Source organism: Nannospalax galili, unplaced genomic scaffold (assembly GCF_000622305.1).
Source record: "Nannospalax galili isolate Female #2095 unplaced genomic scaffold, S.galili_v1.0 scaffold511, whole genome shotgun sequence".
Classification (NCBI taxonomy): Eukaryota; Metazoa; Chordata; class Mammalia; order Rodentia; family Spalacidae; genus Nannospalax; species Nannospalax galili.
In genome coordinates, this window is record NW_008331831.1 from 1,889,727 (window position 1) to 1,911,293 (window position 21,567).

At 40.0% G+C, this 21,567-nt stretch overlaps 1 protein-coding gene across 2 annotated transcripts in view; it reads right to left on the minus strand.

The window, feature by feature from the left end:
* Usp14 (ubiquitin specific peptidase 14) overlaps positions 1 to 21,567 on the minus strand; it is a 37,020-nt gene continuing 15,453 nt past the window's right edge. For both annotated transcript variants that reach the window (XM_008826960.3, XM_008826961.3), the window contains exons 6-16: positions 20,704 to 20,762; positions 18,035 to 18,165; positions 15,314 to 15,394; positions 14,530 to 14,615; positions 13,296 to 13,410; positions 11,173 to 11,238; positions 10,570 to 10,662; positions 8,696 to 8,824; positions 4,717 to 4,777; positions 3,810 to 3,917; positions 1 to 2,787 (exon numbers count right to left, since the gene is read on the minus strand). In XM_008826960.3, the coding sequence (XP_008825182.1) occupies positions 2,636 to 2,787; positions 3,810 to 3,917; positions 4,717 to 4,777; positions 8,696 to 8,824; positions 10,570 to 10,662; positions 11,173 to 11,238; positions 13,296 to 13,410; positions 14,530 to 14,615; positions 15,314 to 15,394; positions 18,035 to 18,165; positions 20,704 to 20,762 (1,081 nt within the window). In that variant the 3' untranslated portion in view covers positions 1 to 2,635. The remainder of the gene's footprint in view (positions 2,788 to 3,809; positions 3,918 to 4,716; positions 4,778 to 8,695; positions 8,825 to 10,569; positions 10,663 to 11,172; positions 11,239 to 13,295; positions 13,411 to 14,529; positions 14,616 to 15,313; positions 15,395 to 18,034; positions 18,166 to 20,703; positions 20,763 to 21,567) is intronic.

Sequence of the window (21,567 nt, forward strand, 5' to 3'; positions counted from 1 at the left end):
TTTTTTTATTATTAAAACTGTGATAAGACTTTGTTACCAAGCAGCATTTGATAAGAGGTCCACTGGTTTTGGTAAACAATAAACATTTTTATAACAATTGTTGTACAGTTGGCTGGTGCTCCAAGAACAACAGAACACACATCACGTTGGCTCAAACCTCAGAGTTTGGGGGTATGGGAGGGTGGGTTGGGAAAATGGCCAAAGAAAAATGACCTCAAGATCAAACTATTTTTGTTAAGTATTTTTATAACGAAGTTAAATATGCAGTATTTGAGTATGTACCAAATTAGTTTCCTGAATGCTGTTAATTTGTTATAAAATTCTGAACTCCCAGAATGACACTTCTGAAACCTTACTGTTCTTTTCTCACTTTCAAGCAGAGGATCAGCAAACAATGGTCTGTTAGATGTTTTTACTATAATTTACTGGCACCCTGCCATGCTCACTCCTAGCCACCTGTCATACTACAGCAGCAAAGTAGTTGCAAGCAACTAGTTTGCCAGCCCCTAAAGGACCCCACTCCTTTAGCTTTACAAAAATCATTTGACTTCTCAATTTCTTAAATGACCCTGGGGTTATTTTCAAGTTAAATGAGACATATATGAAAGCAGTCTACATAGCATGTGTGTACAGCACTGGCTAAAGGTAAGACTCATCTATTCCTATTTCTACTCATCAGGGTGCTGAGCACAGCTCATTATCAGTGATCCTAAAGAAGGGCTACTGAGGGAAGACCACTATAAAGGTCTTGCTTGGGCTTCACTCCACTGGCTAGGCAGGCAATGACCAAACAAAGCTCTAATGAGAGTCTCCTCTGTGATCGTGGCACAGCAAATAAGGCATGTTCAGGAATCAAGAAGCTTTTTGACTGAGTGGGGTTTTTTTTTGCCTAGTCTCCCTTCTCAAAGACCTTACATACTAGGCTGAATTCTAAAAGAAAACACTGGTATAAATCCAATTTCTACTTTAAGAATATCTTTGGAACAATGCTTTTTTGGATCAAATAATAAAATGTAATTGAGCTTTTTGCAATGACAAGGAAATGCAGTTTTTAAGCTTTAATACCTTCTGTGCAACGTTTGTACAAACTTGGTTCTAAACCTACTTCAGCTGGTTTAGTAGCTTCAGCATCCAGCAGGTCAGACAATCTTAGAGCTGTTAAATTCATTCCTACTGAAGTTGTTCTGACCAAAACAGACAGTAAATAAAAGACTGCAAAGTCACAGGCTTCACAAATCATCAGTCACAGATTACCCTTCCCATTCTGCTTTTCACTTCAATGTAAAAAGTATTAAAGTGAGTTTAAGTAAGGAAACTGTAAGAGTATCCCTGAAATGCTTATTTTATCCCGGAGTCTTAGATTACAGATTTGAGGAAAATAGCCATTCTATGGGAATATTAGGTACCAATATTGTGCTTTGCAGAATGTTAAAACATAAGCGAAGATCAAAGATATGATGCTCCCCAAACTTTATCATAAATACCCAACTCAAAATTAGACCAATTAGCTAATATTCTATACTTTCCTTAGCAATCAATCAAGGTTCCTGAAACCTTTAAATATTTATAAGCAACTGACTGACGAGACTAGACTGAAATATGATAAAAACCAATCTCATTCAAATACTCTTGGTATTGTATACTTTAGAAATCATTCTTACTAAATTTTGAAATGGACATACAGACTTTGGGAACAAGAAGATAAACACCACATGAGCCAAGGAATGAACCTGATGACTATCACAACATTCAGCATCAAAAGCAATCCATTAATTTTACATTTCTTTGATGGTACTGGACAAGCTAAAAAGACACTTGTATTTTAAACAGCACAAGAATAGTAGCCATCTGCAGAAACTATAGAATTAAATACATCTGAATCTTCAGCCAAGCCCCAACACTAAAAAGACAAAAGACTAGAGGTCAGAACCTGTTGATCCCTCTTTTTTTTTTCTTTTTTTTATTAAATATCCTCATTCTAAAAATAGCAACCAAAGCTTGTCAACATTAAGGTTGATTACTACAAAACCAATGCAAAGTTAAATATACAAACCATAGTACATTAGAGAGAGACACAATAATAAATGTATAATCAAAATGTACTCTTAGTGATCACAATTTATTGTAAAGTCATGAAAAGCCAGCAACAGTCAGGCTGGACAAATACTTGATTGTACCCAGTTGACGGGATGTGGACAGCAGCACTGAGTTACACAAGAACACTTCCTTTTCCACCTTCCTAGAAAAATATTGTTAGATAAGGCAAAGGATGGGCAGCTACTGAATGGTGACATTAACCATGCAAGAACAAATAGGTGTGCAAAAAACATCATTGCAGACTCTTGGGCTGAAAAGGCAAGGAAAAATGCATTTCAACTAAGAATTTAGAATATTCCAAGAAATAAGCTTTTAAAGAATGTCTTCCAGCTACCTTTACACATGGCAGCACACCCAAAAGTAGTTTTCTGTAATTTCAAGGTTAATGCACAAGTGGTCCCATTCTGCCCTCCCTTGTTCCATACAAGGGAAAACAGCTAAAACCACCTAAAAATGCCTTCCTTTAAAGCTCTAGATTATAGAAATGATCAACAAATAACATTTATTTCACACCTAGGCATAAATAGCTAACTGAAGATTACTGTTCACTTTCTTCTTCCATTACTTCAACTCTGCGAGGCCCATAGAGTAGAACATAAGCAATGTGCCAGTCTCCACCTCCAGACAGCCGCAGGATATCTTCTGGGGTTACAATGCTGACCTTATCATCGTCAAACTTGATCCATTCATCTAAACAGGAATATGTACAGTTACTTTCAGAGTTCAGTGCCAAAAAGGAACTAATGTAATGCACAGGAGTCGTTCACCTGCCCACCAATAACTCTCAAAGTGTGGTCCAGATACCATGCAGGTTCAAGACAACTCAAGGGTTCCATGCTGTCGCAACTACTGGATATTACATTACCTGCCCTTTCTGCCCTCATTCTCAATGTACTTGGCACTTTTCCAGAAGCCACGAGCTGTGTAATGATGCAAGTTTGAATGCAGACACAGATAAGAAGGGCACTGTGGACGTTGCCCAATTGTAGAGCACTTGCTTAGCATATGCAAGATCCCCAGTACCATCAAGAAACAAAAAAGCAAAAATACAAGAATATAGCTGTATTCCATTAAGCCAGACAATAGGAAGACATGCAAATTTGCACTTCACATTAAGCCTTTTGCTCTGGAAATTCATTAAATGTGATTTATAATATTTATATGTAATGAGTTTATTACTGTTAATTTTAAATGAACTATCTCAGCCTTGACTGCTAATACTGGAAATACTGATATAAACAAAAGCTTGAGAGCCTTGAAGACAAAGAAGGGGCCACTGAGACTGCTCAGTCAATGAAGTGCCTGCAGCACAAGCAAAGAGAATCTGTTTGATCCCCAGGCAAAAGCTTGGTATGGTGGCACTTGTCTATAACCCCAGCACTGGGAGGGGTGCAGAGAGCAGGGCTGGCGGGACAGATCCCTGAGCTCAAAGCCCAGCCAGTCTAGCCAATCAGTGAGCTCTGGGCACAATGAAAGACCCTGTCTCAAAAATAAGGTGGAGAGTGATAGAGGAAGACACTCAATATGGATCTCCAGCCTATGTGTATGTGTATACACATACGCATGTATATGTATATGTATATGTACACCCTCACACATGTGAACCCAAGCTACATGCAATTAAAATTGTTTTAAAAATTTAAAGAAGTTCAAAGATGCACACAGTGCTGCAAAATTTGTAATATAGTATTTAACAACTGAAAAAACCCTACCTTGTTTCCTTTTCACCCAGGATACATAATGACCTGAAGAACTAGATCTTCCCTGGTGCGTTAGCACTGCTTGTAAGTCATAGTAGCCACAGTTATTGGAGCCAATGTCTAAAGAGAGGTGAATCAATTAGTATTGGGCAACAGGCATGCTCTCAAGCAAGAATAAGAAAGCTAAGATTGGAGCAACACTGCTCCAGAGTCCATTAAGATACTACAGTCCAGAGTTAAGAGTCTACAGATGATGTTTTAAGAAGTATACTGCCGGGCGTGGTGGCGCACACCTGTAGTCCCAGCACTTGGAAGGCAGAGGGAGGTGGACCTCTGTGAGTTCAAGGCCAGCCTGGTCTACATAATGAGTTCCAGGGCAGCTGGGGCTACAGGAAGACCCTGTCTCAAAAAAACCAAAAAAAAAAAAAAAAGAAGTATACCAACCACAACTGTCCACTACAAGAGTGATTTTACATTATACTAACAAACTATATTATTTTTCAAGAAATCTCAATTTAAGCCAGGTGGCTCATGTCTAATGCTAGTACTTGGAAAGTTAAAGCAAGTGGTTAGCCAAAAGTTTGGGGCCAGCACTAGCTGCACAGTGAGACCCTTTCTCAAAAACACAAAGAAACGTTTTTTTGCTGTTGTTGTTGGTCTTTTTGAGACAGGGTCTCCCTGTAGCCCCAGCTGTCCTGGAACTCACTATGTAGACCAGGCTGGCCTTGAACTCACAAGAGATCCACCTGCCTCTGCCTCCTGAGTGCTGGGATTAAAGGCATGCGCCACCACGCCCGGCAAAGAAACCTTTTTTAAAAAAGAAAAACGTGATATGAGCAGATACATGGTTGAACAGGTAATCTGACTTTAAAACATGCACATGTGCACTCACAGAGTAACAGAAAAAGTATCCACTTACCATCAGCAAATGAAAAGGGTTCATACTTAACCTCTTTCTGGGGACTACTTGTCTTGTCATTCTAAGGGGAAAAAAAGTATAAATCATGACATTGGAAAAAACATATATATCCTTGTTGGGCAATTACACAAATATTCAGTTGACCATAAATCAATGAAACAAAATGTCTACCTTGCAAAGTACTTAAATGATAAACTACACTTAACACAAAAACCAAAGCCAAAGATCGTCTTTAACAGTATACAATGCTACTACAGTACAGCGACATGGCCTTAGACATAAAGTGAAAACACGCCAGAGGATCTAGCAGTGCAGTTCACTACCCTGGGACAGAAAAGGAAATCCCAATTTCATAATTTTTCAAAACATGAACCAAACTGTAGCTAAATCAAGTTTCTGCAACGTATGAAATATAAGCCATACCATCCTTCATTTTAGCTGAAATGAACCATTTGAGAAGACACTAAAAATGGTATGATTTGCCATTTACACAGACATGAAACCAGTGAGAACTCATTGCCAGCTCATCTTCTAAATATGAAAAACTTAAGCCCCAAATCAGTGACATTCAAATAAAAGAAAATAGAGCAAATCCTCAGACAAGAAGAAAAATGATAAATGATATTATCAGTAAAGCAATAGGTTAGATTACCACATGTCTTGCAGAAACCAAAAGGACAGTGAAAGAATACCAGGAAGAACTCCACAGGCAGATTGGAAATTTGCCTAGTCTGTAAGAACAAAAAACTACCAAAGCAATATGAAACAGGTTACCTGACCAATGCTGTAACTATGAAGGAAGCTGAATCATAATTTACAAACTCTATAAACAAATCTCCAGATACTAATTTATCTTCACAATTACATCAAAAAACCATTCTACACAACCTAGGAAAGGGGAAAAAAAGCTAGCTCACGATATAAGATCAATATAAAAAAGTAAACTATTTCTGAACACTAGGAGCATCTGACAATAAAACAAGCAGTGCCACTTGCAGAAGTATTAGAAAGAATAAAAAGTGTAAGAATAATAAAGTTGAAGTTCACTAATCCAATACTTAGAGGGAAACTGCACTAGTCAAGACATTGTGGTACATGCCTGGAATCCCAGTACTTTGGAAGCCTGGAGAGAGAAGCATCAGGAAGAATTCAAGGCCAGGCTGGGCTACATGAGTCCATCTTTAAAAAAAATCAAACAAAAACACTGTAGTATGGTCTAAGGACAGAAACACAAACCAGTGAAATAAAACCGAAGACTCCAGAAACGCACTCATCTATTGCCAACCAATTCTCTAGAGATGGCAAAGACCGCCCCCCGCCATCCTTTTTTTTTTGTTAGATGCTGTGAGAGCTGGATATTCAAATGCAAATGAATGAATCTGAGTATCATACCACACAAAAGTTAACCCAGAATGGATCAAATATCTAAATGAACAATCAAGCTATAAAACTCTTAAATGAACATATGAAAACATATTCAACATCATTAAACTCTTGGGAAATGCAAAGGAAGCATAAGAAGCACCACTGACTAAAATGAAAACCTGACAGCAGTAAATGCTGGTGAGAAAGTGGATCAGTCACTTACTGCTGACGGACATGTGAAGTGGGAAAGCCACTCTAGGAAACATTCAACAGTCTCTTGAAAAATTAAACACACACTACTAGCAACGTAGCAATTGACTACTGGGCATTCATTCCAGGAGAATGAAATTCCTGCTTACATTAATATCTGTAAAAGAACATTTTTACCAGCTTTATTTATAAGAGACAAGAACTGGAAACAATGGAGATGTTCTTTAACAGAATGGTTAAGCAAACTACAGCAGACCAACACAAGGGACTACTACTCAGGTACGAAGGTACTGCCATACACAACAACCTGGATGACTTCCTGGCAAATCATACTAGTAATAAATCAACCCCAAAAGGTTACATAAAAAATAGATCTTTAGGGGCTGGAGAGATGGCTCAGCGGTTAAGAACACTGGCTGTTCTTGCAGAAGACCTGGTTAAAATTCCATCACCCACGTGGCAGCTAACAACTGCCTGTAACTCCAGCTCCAGGAGATCTGACAGCCTCTTCCGTCCTCTGCAGGCGTTGCATGACACAAGTGCACTTTCCTACATGTAGGCATAACACTCATAAACATAAAATAATAAAATGCTTAAAATACTTTTTAGCCGGGTGTGGTAGCACACACCTTTAATCCCTCAGCACTCGGGAGGCAGAGGCAGGTGGATCTCTGTGAGTTCGAGACCAGCCTGGTCTACATAGTGAGTTCCAGGCCAGCTGGGGCTACAGGGAGACCCTGTCCCAAAAAGACCAAAAAAAAAAAAAAAGAGGCACTTATGAAGGATCTTTGCAGTGATGGAAATGTGCTGTGTCACTGACAGCCTGACTGTTTCCTGTTATAGTTCTGCCAGCTGCTAACTACTTGGGAAAACTAGGTTAAAAAAAACCTCAGATACCAGTACTATTCCTTATAATTGCATACAATTCTAAAATTTTATGGGTTTTTTTTTTTTAAATATGTATGCATGTATTGCCTGCATGTAGGTAAGTGCACCCATGTCGCGCAATGCCTACAGAAGACATTAGAGGCTGTCGGATCCCCTAGAACTGGCGTTACAGACTGTTGTTAGCTGCTGTGTGGGTGCTGGGATTCGAACCCGGGTCTTCTGCAAAAACAACCAGTGTTCTTAATCGCTGAGCCATATCTCCAGCTCCAAATTTCATCTTTTTAAAAGTGCTTTGAGGCCGGGCATGGTGGCACATGCCTTTAGGCAGGCGGATCTCTGAGTTCAAGGCCAGCCTGGTCTACATAGTAAGTTCCAGTACAGCTGGGGCTACAGGGAGACCTTGGCTCAAAAAGACCAAAAAATAAATAAAAATAAAAAAAATAAATAAATAAAAAGTTATTTGAACACACATGCAAATGGTAATCTTCAGGACTTAAAATGTTCAATGTTAAAATATTTCAAGTCAGCTGGGCGTGGTGGTGCATGCCTTTAATCCCAGCACTCGGGAGGCAGAGGCAGGTGGATCTTTGTGAGTTTGAGGCCAGCCTGGTTTAAATAGTGAGTTCCAGGACAGCTGGAGCTATAGGGAGACCCTGTCTCAAAAAGACCAAAAAAAAAAAAAATTTTCAAGTCAGGCAATGTGGCTCACAGCTCTAACCTCCACGCTATAAAGGATGAGGCAGGAGAATCATCACAGGTAAGAGGCCAGGCTGGGCTACAGAGTGAGTTCCAGGATAGCCAGGTCACAGAGGGAGACACTATCTCAAAAACATTTCTAGTAGCCAGGCACAATGGTTCAGGCCTTTAATCCCAGAAGAGGCAGGCGGATCTCTGTGAGTTCCAGGCCAGTCTGGTCTACATAATGAGTTCTAGGCCAGCTAGGGCTGCAGGGAGACCCTGTCTCAAAAAGACAAAAACAAAAAAACAAAACAAAAAAAAACTTCTAGTTACCAAGAAATTTTAGTTTTGATGAAAAATAAAAATCAATATATCTAACTTAATATAACTTAAAAAATAAAAAGTTGCTACAATTATGATTTTACCATTTCCAGGCACACCAGCAGCACTTGTTAAAGGAGGCCTTGGCTCTCAATGTGTATTCATGAACCAATTTTCTATGCCTCCAATTCCTGCTACAAATGGGAATAATTGTATGACTTGCAAGGAAAATAATCACATACACTACAAATGCAAAGATTTTCTGTGAAATGCACTGAGAAGACGAATATAAAAGTCATATAAGATTTCAGGGGAAAGAAAGCATTGAACCTATGCATAGAAGACTGGTTTTCCACAGGCAAATTTCCTATTTCTTATGCTACGTTTAATAAGCTTGAAGGGCAACACCAGCACATGCAGGACATGTACACTTCCTCACGGAAATGCAGGCTCCCCACTTTCACTAGGAGATTAACAGTATGAAATGAACATTTGAAAGTCACCAGCAGAAACCTACTGCACTTGGTTGCTGATTCACTTTTTTGTCTTCTAGATCTTTGAATTTTGATCGAAAAGAAACCATTTTCTCTTGAAGTTCTGATGTACATAGTTCATACACATCCAACATAAGAGGAAATTTAACATCCTACAAACCAAGAAGAAAAAAATATATAAAAGGACAGTTATTATAAAAAGTTATTTCAAAACCACTTTCAATGTAATACTTCCATAAATCAAATAAACATGAAAATAAAATCTGTGCAAGACTGTGGCTGAAAACCTCTACAGACTTGCTCTCAAAATGAGTTGCATACTGGAAGCACTCAGTGGGCTCAGGGGCTTAAAAAAGAACACATAAGCCGGGCGTGGTGGCGCACGCCTTTACTCCCAGCGCTTGGGAGGCAGAGGCAGGTGGATCTCTGTGAGTTCAAGGCCAGCCTGGTCTACACAGTGAGTTCCAGGACAGCTACAGGAAGACCCTGTCTCAAAAAGGAAAAAAAACAAGAACACATAAAACTGAAGAGGAGACAGAAGAATTAAAAGAGGTTAGAGACAATGGATTTGATCAAAACACATTATATGCATGTATGAAATTCTCAAACAAAATCTAAATTTTAAAAAAGAATGATCAGGGCTGGACAGACGGCTCAGCAGTTAAGAACACTGACTGTTCTTGCACAAGACCGGGTTCAAATCCCAGCACCCACAAGGCAGCTAACAACTGTCTGTAACTCCAGTTCCAGGGATCTGACAGCCTCTTCTGTCTTCCATGGGCACTGGATGACACGAGTACACTTACCTACATGTAGGCATAACACTCATACACATAATATTTAAAAAAGAGATCAGCACTGGGTATGGTAGCACATGCCTTTAATCCCAGCATTCAGGCAGCAGAAAGATCTCTGTGAGATTAAGGCCAGCCTGGTCTACTGAATTCCAGGCCAGTTAGAGAGACCCTCTTCCAAAAAGACCAAAGAAGAAAAAAAAAAAAAAAAAGAACAAGAAACAAAAAAGAATGATCTGATTGTAATTTCATACATGATCTTTTTCCATTACCTATTTGAGCCCATACAACTGACCACAGAGACAGTGCCAAACCTTGTATGACAGAAGCAGCAATTCAGAAATACTAGGCTACAGGCTATGAAAGTAGTGGTGCCCCAATACTGGTGTCAGTGCACCAGTGTTTTACTTTAATGTGAAATATATTTTACACAGAAACAATACCGATAATAGTTCAGTAACTTGTATTAAAATAAACTAACAGTAAATGCTAGTAGAAACCTAAATTACATTTAACCGTCTCATATTATTCTATCAGAAAATGTGCTATGAGTTTTAGCATGATAGGCTAGATTTAGATACCTCCCCAAGGACTAGGAATTCTGTGGTCACACAGCAAAGCTACACAGTTCAACACAGTTCAATAGGCTGGCTTCGAAATCAAGGGATAATCCATTTAAGTACTCTGTAGGCGCCAGTGGTTTGGCTCTAATGACCTAAAGGAAAGGCTGTCCTCACTTTCATCCAAATCCCCTTAATGAGCAACTCTGAAGTGAAGGATCTAACCTGGGGCAATATTTCTGGGAAGTGGAAGATATACCCAGAATTATCTGTGAATCTTTGAAAAAAATATAAAACCCAGACTCCACCCAAGACTTAATTAGACGTTCGAGGCTGGAAGCAGCAGCCAGGCAAGCGTAATAGAAGGGATAATACATCGTTTCAATAAGCATCGTGGGCTAAGAATCTCTTGTCTACTGTTAACCTCCTCTAAATATTTCAAAGCTTCATTATTCCTAAGGGTTAAATAAAGAAATCTATTACAGGTTAGGGACTGCCTTCTAAAGACTGTATTTAATATACAAACTGAAGTTCATTACTAACCTTAAGAACTTTGGCATTCACCGATTCTTTCTCTTTATAAAAAAATCGGACCATCTGAATAGTTAAGTAAGCAGGTAGTCGGCTGATCTTAGACTAAGGAGAGAAAATGGGAAGAAATCCTTTATATCTAAAACCACACAAATTTTAATTCTTTGTGGTAAAAACAAAGCTTGTATAACATTAATTAAGTGGAAAATCCCCCCCCCTTTTCCATAAGTATGTGATGTGAATGCATGTGTGTGGCATGTATGTGTGGAAGTGCACATTTGTGCATATGCATATGGGGGGACAATGGGTGTCTTCCTTGATTGCTCTCCACCTTTATACTGGAGGGAGTCTCTCAATGTACCCTGAGTTCACAGTTCTGGCTATTCTGGTTAGCCAGCTTGCTTCAGGGATTCCCTGTCTCCACCTCCCACAGGATGGGATTAGAGGTGGGTAGCCATGCATACCCAGCTTTTACTTGGCTTCTGGGGGGAAGGGGTCCTAAACTCCAAATCTCGTGCTTACACAGCAAGCACTTTACCTGCTGAGCCACCCTTCCAATCCCTGGAACCCTTTCAATGAAATGGAATTCAATTTCAAAGGAAATGTAAAACTTACAGATTTGATGTATAAAGCGTTTCTCTGCAATGTTGGAGACTGTTTGGTAATTTCTTCCTGAAGTCGCTAAAAAAGGACATTATAGACAGCCAAATATCAAATTTAAAGTTGTTTTCTATAACACAGAATCACACAGCTAATTCTTTAAAAAAAGAGAAAAAAGCACTACTTAATAGACATCTAATACATCAACAGACTTAACCCACTGAGAAACAGTTTGAATAAATACAACATGCAAGGCTTTTAGATACTGATTTTTTTGGGGGGGCGGGGGAGGAGGTCTTTAAGAGACAGGGTCTCCCTGTAGTTCTAGCTGGCCGGGAACTATGTAGGCCAGGCTGGCCTTGAACTCAAGAGATTCACCTGCCTCTGCCTCCTAAGTGCTGGGATTAAAGATATGTGCCACCATGCCTGGCCTTTGTTCAGTTATTATAAGGCATCAAATAATGAATAGTGCTAAGAACTCCTCTGAATATGGTTAAAGTTTTGTAACCAAAGTCTTTAGTCATTCCTACATCTGAGTTATCAGAATACTCATAGCAGAAAGTAAGAGAACACAGGGAACATTTTTCTTTATGCTGTACATATAAAAGCCTGCCAGGAACAATGAGGTTATTTTTAAATCTGAGAAGCTGTAACACACAGAAAACCTGTTAATTGGGCTAGAGCCAGAGCTCTGTGGTTAGAGCACTGGCTACTCTTCTGAGGACCAGGGTTTGGTTCCCAGAACCCACAGGCAGCTAACAATCACCTGTTACGCCAGTTCCAGGGGATCCAATGCCCTCTTCTGACCTCTGTGTGCCTTGCATGACATGGGGACACTTACATAAATGCAGACAATACATCCACACACGTAAAATTAATTTTCAAAAACTTAATTAAAAAAAAGAAAACCTGTTGATCTAATGGATGTGCAGTTTGTAGACAGTGGGCAAGATATTGATCTCTAACAGCCACATTTGTTACAAGTTGGTAATAAAATCTAATCATAGTGTGATACAAAAACTACACAAGTCAGGGCTGGGGAGATGGCTCCGCAGTTAAGAATACTGGTTGTTCTTGCAGAAGACCCGGGTTCAAATCCCAGCACCCACATGGCAGCTAACAACTGTCCATAACTCCAGTCCCAGGGGATCCGACAGCCTCTTCTGCACAACATGGGTTCAGTTACCTACATGCAGGCAATACACGCACACACATAAAATAAAAATAACAAATAAAAGAAACATACATTGCTTATAAAGACACCCACAGACTGAAAGAGGATGGAAGTCTGTCAGGTGAGTGGAAGCCAAAACTAAAATGATGTTTGTTTGTTTTTAATGATGTTTTTTATATCTAATAAAGTCAAATATATATGGAAAAATTAGCAAAAATAAATAAGAAACCAATCAACAGATTGTGTTTTGTGTTTGTTTAAAGACATTTTATATACAGTGCTGAACCTGCAACCAACAGCACCATAACTCATGCTCAATTCAATCTCTAACATGCATTTTCTTGGTAAGGCACATCACATCATTCCTGTACTTAGGAACACTGTATGCTCAGGAGTAATTCTAAACACCCAAATCAACTACAAGAAGCAGAGCAATGCCTTATTTGAGTTCATGTGGAACTACCTGTATGGAATGCAATTCAAAGTTTGTGCTACTGGGCTGGGGAAATAGTAGGGTCCATAAAGTACTTGCCACACAAGCACGAGGACCCAAACTGGCTCTTTAGAATCCATGTAAAAAGCTGGACAAGGTGGCACACTTATAACCCCAGTGCTGGGGCAGGGGGAGTCAGGCAGATCTTTGGGTCTCACTGGTCAGTGGGCTGAGCCTACTCATCAAGCTGCAGGGCAATCAGTCTGCCTTAAAATCCAAAGTGGCCAGTGCTTGAAGAGGAACGACACACCCAAGCTGTTCTCTGACCTCTACATTCACAAATAGCGCACCTGCACATACAATGCACCTGCATACACAGACACACACACAAAATTGTGCTGCTCTGCAATTAATTTGCAAAAGATGAAGCACAGTGACTGCTGTCTTTGTGTTTACAAATAAAATTGAGCAAAGTGGCGTATTTACAAATATAGATCCCACAAATGGTAAGATTAACCTTGATTTCCTTACCAATTTAAGCCCTGTAAAGAGATACTTGACTTCCTGATTGATAAAACAACTAAGTTGAAGTTGATTTTCCTTTCCTTTGGTGACTTCTTCTTCTTCAGATTCTGTACATTTCATGCTTTGCAAAATAAGATAAGGAACGGCAACAGGCACTCAGTGTATTACACAATCTTGAATATAATAAATTATCAAGTATTAATAACCCTTTATTGGTTTTGAAAACACTCATCTTACAGAGATTCACTCCAATACACTCAGGTGTGCCTATTTGCCTCCTAGCACCTCTATAAACAAAAATGAGTATGTTTTGCAGATTAACCACAATAAACTTTTAGCAAATTTAAACTGGCATTTAGTATGATCTTAAAAGAGTCTTAGGGTGGGCATGGTGGCACACGCCTTAATCTCAGCACTAGACACAGGCACGAAGATCTCTGAGTTTCAGACCAGCTAGTCTGAGCTCCAGGGCTATACTCTAAAACCCTGTCTCAAAAGACTAAACACAGGGTGGCTGGAGAGATGGCTCAGTGGTTAAGAGCATTGGGTGCTCTTGCAGAGGACCTGGGTTCAATTCCTAGCACCCACATGGTGGCTAACAACCATCTGTAACTCTAGTTCCAGGGGATCCAATGTACTGTCTGACCTCTGTAGGCATTGCACGACATGAGTGTACTTACATACATGTAGGCAATACACTCATACACATAGAATATAAATAAAAAATTTTTTGGGGGGGGTCTTTTTGAGACAGGGTCTCCCTGTAGCCCCAGCTGGCCTGGAACTCACTATGTAGAAGAGGCTGGCCTTGAACTCACAGAGATCTGCCTGCCTCTGCCTCCTGAGTACTGAGATTAAAGGCGCACCACCACACCTGGCAATTTTATTTATTTTTATGTATATGAGTGTTACGCCTATAGGTGTGTGAGTGCAACTACACTGGACAGTGCCTGTAAATGACAGAAGAGGGCGTTAGATCCCCTGTAACTGGAGTTATAACGGCTGTTAGCTGCCATGTGGGTGCTTGGATTTGAACCAGGGTCTTCTGCAAGAACAGCCAGTGTTCTTAACTGCTGAGCCATCTCTCCAGCCCCACATTATTATACTTTAAGGTACAGAAACCTCTGATGCATTTTTCTTCTGTCTTCCCACACCAATCAGCTAATTATGTTCTTTAGGAACAATTTACTCCTTGTAAGTTAGGAACACAGTCTATACACATTTTGGCTCATAAGGATACGTAGTTTCAAACTCAACCCCAAAGAACTGATCAATTAAGCTTTTCTTTTTAGAAGGTGCCACAGCTGATGCAGATGAAGAATCTGTCTGCAAAAATTAAAATAAAAATTCTAGTTTTACTTTATGTAGATTTCAGCACAACCCAGTTTACTAATACATATTGAAAATTTTTTAAATGTAGTCCTTTTGTAATTTCATTCTGTAATTCAAACATTGTCAACAGATTACACATGATAAACAAATCATCAATAGATTATATTTAAACAGGCACTAAAATGAAAGCTATCAAATTCCAAGTCTAGGGTAGACAACTGAAATATTCCAATACATATTTACCTAGTAAGATATATTTATTTAAAGCCTTTCAAAGAGAGAAGACAAAGAAACCAAAATATAGTAGCCTAATTAGGGGCTGGAGAGATGGCTCAGTGGGTAAGTATTTATTTATTTACTTATTTACTTATTTATTTATTTATTTTTGGTCTTTTTGAGACAGGGTCTCCCTGTAGCCCCAGCTGTCCTGGAACTCACTATGTAGACCAGGATGGCCTTGAACTCAGATCCGCCTGCCTCTGCCTCACAAGTGCTGGGATTAAAGGCGTGTGCCACCACGCCCGGCAAGTTTATTTATTTTTAAGTGGCATAATCAATGTCTCTAATCAGACATTTCAAATTACCTCTTTCTTATTTTGTTGTCGCCCTGTCGCCGTGCCCCACCCCACCCCCGTGTCGTCCCCACCCCTCCAACTGAGGACCAAACTCGGGGCCTCCACTGAGCTAATTACCTCTTTAAGAGAGTCGTCCTCTATGGCTTCCAGCTTCTGCTGAAGCACTCGCATCATCTGTATCCAACATTCATTAGCATCCTGTAATGTAAAACATGATGGATTAGTGCTGCCCATGACAGTGTCTATAAAGTCCTTCCAAAATAACTACTGTTTTCAGGGCCAGAGATGGCTTAGTGGTAAGAACACTGGCTGCTCTTGCAGAAGACCAGGGTTCAATTGCCAGCACCCACATGGTAGCCAACAACTCATCTGTAACTCCAGTTCCAGGGACTCTGACACCCTCTTCTGACTTCTGCAGGCATTGTATGACATGGGTGCACTTACATACATACAGACAATATACTCATAAACATAAAACAAAAATAAATAAAATATTAAAGAAAAATTACTATTTCCTTAGGTTAGAAAGACATTTTCTCTTTAAAAACTATTCATCCAGGGCTGAGCATGATGGTGAACTACTACCATCTCAGGTCCTGAGAGGCAGAGGTAGGAAAATTGCCACAAATTCTAGGTCAGCCTCATCTACATAGAGTCCCAGGCTAGCCAGGGCTACATAGCCAAACCCTGTCTCAAAACAAACTAAACTTCTGCTAACTATACACAGCAGAGCACATCTTAACGTCAGCACTCAGAAGGCTCAGGCAAGAGGATAATCATGAGTTCAAGACTAGCCTAGGAGATATATATATATATATATATATATATATTAAACTAAGAGGCAAGTTTGGGCTACAGAGAGAGACTGTCTCCAAAAAAAAAGCGGGGGGAGCTAGAGAGATGGCTCAGAGTTAAGAGCACTGGCTGTTCTTGTAGAGGAACTGAATTCCCAGCACCCACGTGGTGACTAACAATCATCCTAACTCCAGTTCCTAAGGATTTGGCACCCTCTTCTGACCGCCACAGGCATTGCATGACACAGGTGCACTTACATACATGTAGGCTAAAGCATCATACACATAAAATAAAAATGAATAAAGTCTTTAAAAATACCTAACAAACAGGGCTTAAGAGATGGCTTCGTGGTTAAAAGCACTGGCTGTTCTTTCAGAGGACCTGGGTTTGATTCCCAGCACACACATGGCAGCTAACTCCAGTTCTAGGGGATCTGATGCCCTCCTCTGGCTTTTGCAGACTTTGAAGGGCATGGGTACACGTATAAAGGCAAAACACTCAAACACATAAAATAAAAGTAAATAAGGCAAAAACAATTAAAAATCACACATAGGGGTTGGTGAGTTTGCTCAGTGGGTCAAGGCATCTGTTGCCAATGTTGACAATCTGTGTTCCATCCCTGGGATCCACAATGTAGAAGGAGAGAACCAACTCCCAAAAGTTATCCTTTGAACTACACATATGCACTGTAGCGTTCATGCCCCCACATATACACACATCACACAGAATAAAATTGCAATTTAAATGTTTTTAAACATGCATGAAACAATAAATACAACCAAATCTGATAAGATCTTCCAAGAAATGAGGAATTTAGAATACTGATTTGAATACCCAGCAGATTTTGAGTTCCTACTCGTGCTATATTATCGAACATGTTTCAAGGAGCCACAAGCTAGAGAGGTGAACAAGGGATAAGTATATGATAAATTCAGAGGGAGCTGGGGCTATTGGATTTAGGACTGCAGCAGAAAATCACTGTGGAGTACCAAGTAAGAACCAATATAATGCCTTTGTAAAAATTTTTTTGAGACAGGGTCTCCCTGTTGTAGCCCTAGCTGGCCTAGAACTCACTATGAGGATCAGGCTGGACTTGAACTCACACAGATCCATCTGCTTCTGCCTCCTGAGTGCTGGGATTAAAAGTGTGTACCACCATGCATGGCCCATTTATTTATTATTATTTTCAGTTAATATTTTTTTTCATCTTTTAAGAGTGTGTGTGCATGTGTGTGTGAGAGAGAATATGCCACATGTGAGGTACTCGTGAAGGCTACAAGAGGGCAGTAGAACACCTGGAGCTGGAGTTGCAGGCAGTTGTAAGCTGCCTAACATGAGGGCTAGGAACCACACTCAGGTCCTCTGGAAGCACTCCTAACTACTGAGCCATCTTTCCAGCCCTGAATCCATTTTTAATTACTTTATTTTTTGGTACTAGAGATAAAAACCCAGAGACTCATGAATGCCAAGGTAGTGTTTTACCACTTAGCTATATCACCTACCCTTATTTACATTTTTGAAAGGCCACTGGGGCCCATGTGGAAAAATACAATCAAGATGACCAGCTAAGTTTACAGCCCCCTTCTAAAGAGATAATGACGTGAACAAGAAGAGACCAATACCTCTATTTTCAAATATGCTCAGTGACTATGTTAAGTATAAGAAACTTAAGCTTGGGGTTGGAGAGATGGCTCGAGGGGGTGAGGGTTGAAGTGCTTGCTCTGCAGGTGTGAGAACATGACTTTGAATCCCCACACATGCAGCAAGCTCTGTAGCCAGTGCTCCTACAGAGAAAGGAAAATCCCCAGAAGTCTGCAGGCCAGCTAGCCTGGAGTAGGCAAAGGAAAAACAACAGAGACCCTGTTTCACACAAGATGGAGGGCAAGGACTAACAACCAAGGCTGTCGTGTGACCACCACAAGAATGCTGTGGCACTTGTGTGCCCACATTAACACACAGAAAGAAACACACCCCTACAAATATATACAAAAAGATAATCTAAGTTTTTCATTTACAAAATGAGAAAAGCCTCTCCCTGATTACCTGCTGAAGATACTGTCCTTGTTCACCCTTCTCTGCAAACTGTGGGAAAGCCATGTGCAAGAACTGCAGTAGAATAATAGGTGGAATACTAGAAGAAGTTTTATCCATGGAATCAAACAAGTCTCTAAGGGCTTAAAAACAAAACAAACATTGGTTTAGAAAAACAGTGGCACATTTAATACATGGTTTTTTATAGTAATGAAAATGTCCTAAAATTAATCCTGACAATGGGACAACACTATGAATACACCACAAAATAATGACTGACACATTCCAAAGAAATGCATTGTATGTGAGTATTTCAATAAAACTGCTGGAAAAAGCCAGGCATGGTGGCGCACACCTTTAATCCCAGCACTCGGGAGGCAGAGGCAGGCAATCTCTTTGAGTTTGAGGCCAGCCTGGTCTACACAGTGAGTTCCAGGACAGCTGGAGCTACAGGGAGACTCTGTCTCAAAAAGACCAAAAAAAAAAAAAACCAAAAAACTGCTGGAAAAAAAGCACACCTATCTAGTTTAATGGTCTAAGAGACTACTCATTTCTACCCAGGCATGGAGAGCCCCACCTAGAATCCTGCTACTGCTCAAGAGGCTGAGGCATAAGAGCCTGAGTTCAAGGCCCACTTGATCTACAGTGATACCCTATCGCAATAATAAAAAGAAAGGAGAGATACTCATTTATAAATATCCAAATTCTTCTTAGAGAATAAAGAAACTAGCTATTTCTATCCTTTGAAGAATATCAAAGGGGGCTGAAGAAATGGCTCAGCAGTTAAGAGAACTGGCTGTTCTTGCAGAGGACCCAAGCTGGGTCAGCACCCACATGGCAGCTAACAATAGGTAAAAGTTCAGTTCCAAGAGACCTGATACCGTCTTCTAGCCTCCACAGACATTACACGCACATGGTGCACTTACATGCATGTATACAGGCAAAGCACTCAAATGAACTCAAAATGAACAAAATTTTTGAAAACTAAAAAAAGAAAGCCAGGTGAGGTGGCGCACGCCTTTCTTCCCAGCACTCAGGAGGCAAAGGCAGGTGGATCTCTGTGAGTTCAAGGCCAGTCCGGTCTACAAAGTGAGTTCCAGGCCAGCAGGGGCTACAGGGAGACCCTGTCTCACAAAGACCAAAAAAATAAAAATTAAATTAAATTAAAAATTAAAGAAAGAATATCCAAGGCTGGGGCTTTAGCTCAATAGTAGAATATATGCTTAGCTTACATGCAGACCCAGGTTTAAGCATCAGCACCACTAAAATAGTAATTTAGATTTATCCTTATTCTTTATACTGACAGCTGGTAAGATTTTTTTAAATAATGATCACATATACAATAATAAAACTTATTCCTAACTAGTCCCAATGACATTCCCAAAGATAAACCAATGAAACCCAAAAATAAAATCATAATATTAAAAATCCAAAGGTTTGGGGCTAGAGAGATGGGCTCAGCAGTTAAGAGCACTAACTGCTCTTGCAGAGGACCTGGGTTTGGTTCTCAGCACCCACATGGTGGCTGGTGACCATCTGTAACCCCAGTTCCAGGGGACCTGATGCCCTCTTCTGAACTCTGCGGGTATTGCAGGCAATAACTCATATTCAATAACATATATATATATATATACAAAAAAAATTTAAAAAAAAAAATTTTTTTTAAATCCAAAGGTTTGGACTTGGGAGATTGCTCAGTCAATAAAGTGCTAACCTCAAAAAGTATAAGCACCTGAATTCATTCCCAGAACCCATGGAAAAAAGTTGGAGGTAGTGGTACACACTTGTAATCCCTGCACTAGGGAGAGGGGAACAGGCAGGTCCCTGACCACCCAGCCTTGCTTAATTGGCAAGCTCCAGGCCAATGAGAGGCCCTGTCTTAAAAAAATTAAAGGAAGATGGTTCCTGAGGAACACCACCTAAGGTTGATTCCTGGCCTCCATATACACAAGCACCCACACATACACACAACTATACACCAACATGAACACACACAAAAAATCCAAAGAATTGTTTCAATTTTTAATTTTAAGACAAGGTGACCTTGACCTCGAATTCCTCCTGCCTCAGGCTCCCAAGTACTAAGGTGACAACAATACTGGCTCCACTCTAACAGATTAATTTTCAAAAAGAATACCCATCACTGGTTTGTAAATCAGATATACTCCAAGCTATTTAATACATAAATAAAAGTAGTCCAATCAGAACCAGATTCTATTGGACAAAAAAATTTTTTTAATTAAAAGGGGACTATGGCCGGGCATGGTGGCGCACTCTTTTAGTCCCAGCACTCAGGAAGCAGAGGTAGGCAGATCTCTGTGAGTTCAAGACTAGCCTGGTCTACATAGTGAGTTCCAGGCCAGCAGGGGCTACAGGGAGACTCTGTCTCAAAAAGACCAAAAAAAAAAAAAAGACCAAAACAAAAGAAAAAGGGAGGACTATGAGGGACCAATGAGACAGCTCAACTGGTGACAGTGCCTGCAGCCAAGTCCGACAAGTTGACCCACATGATGTAAGGAGACAATCAACTCAACTCATGCAAGTTGTCCTCTGACCTCAATATGTGCACACACACACTGCACATAAAATAAATGTAGTTAAAAAACTGGTGATAAGTGCATTACAGGTAAAAAAAAAAAACCATTTACTGACTATAAAATACACTCAGTACACATACTGACCTGCAGTAATATACTGTGCTGAAGCCATTTCCCCTGAAGCTCTCAAGGCACCTGCATACCTAGGAACATTCAAGTATTATATTATGATTAAATGTATCCTGAAATTAAAATGAGAAACTAGCAAAAAAAAAAATATTGGGTCACTCTCAAATTCACATTTCTTGAGGTATTTTTTTCTCTTCTGGCCTTCTTCATTCAAGAATTATATGGAACTGGAGAGACGACTTAGGGCATTTGAACCAACCAGTATATCATCTGATAAGGATAAAAGAAATAGGCAAAGGGCAGGCAATCTCTGTGAGTTTAAGGCCAGCCTGGTCTACATAGTGAGTTCCAGGACAGCTGGGGCTACAGGGAGACCCTGTCTCAAAAAGAAAAAACAGGTAAAAATAAACTTGTATTCTGAAACATTACCAAAGGCTTAGTATGATTGTACCAAGCCATGTTATAACCTTAGGTGTCTAGAACTCAAGAGAATCATGTGAATGTTAGTACTCTCCTTAAAAACCTTTCAATGAAGCTTCCATGTGGCCTCACACAAAGTATGGATGCCTTCAAAACTGCTCCACAAAGCTGAGCATGGTGGGCCACATCTGTAACCACAGAACTTGGGAGGTGGAGAGAAAAGAATAAAGAGTTTAAAAACCAGGCTGGGCAAGTCTGAGGCTAGCCTGGGCTATATGAGACCCTATTTTAGCAAAACAAAAACCAAACAAATAACAACAAAACCCCTCCAATGATCTCTGAGCACTGCTCATCTCCAAGGATCACATTCTCCACCACCCACGCTCCATGCGGTATATACTCCCATCTTACTGTGCATGTTACCATTTCTTGTGATAAATTTGCCACAAATTTGTTTAA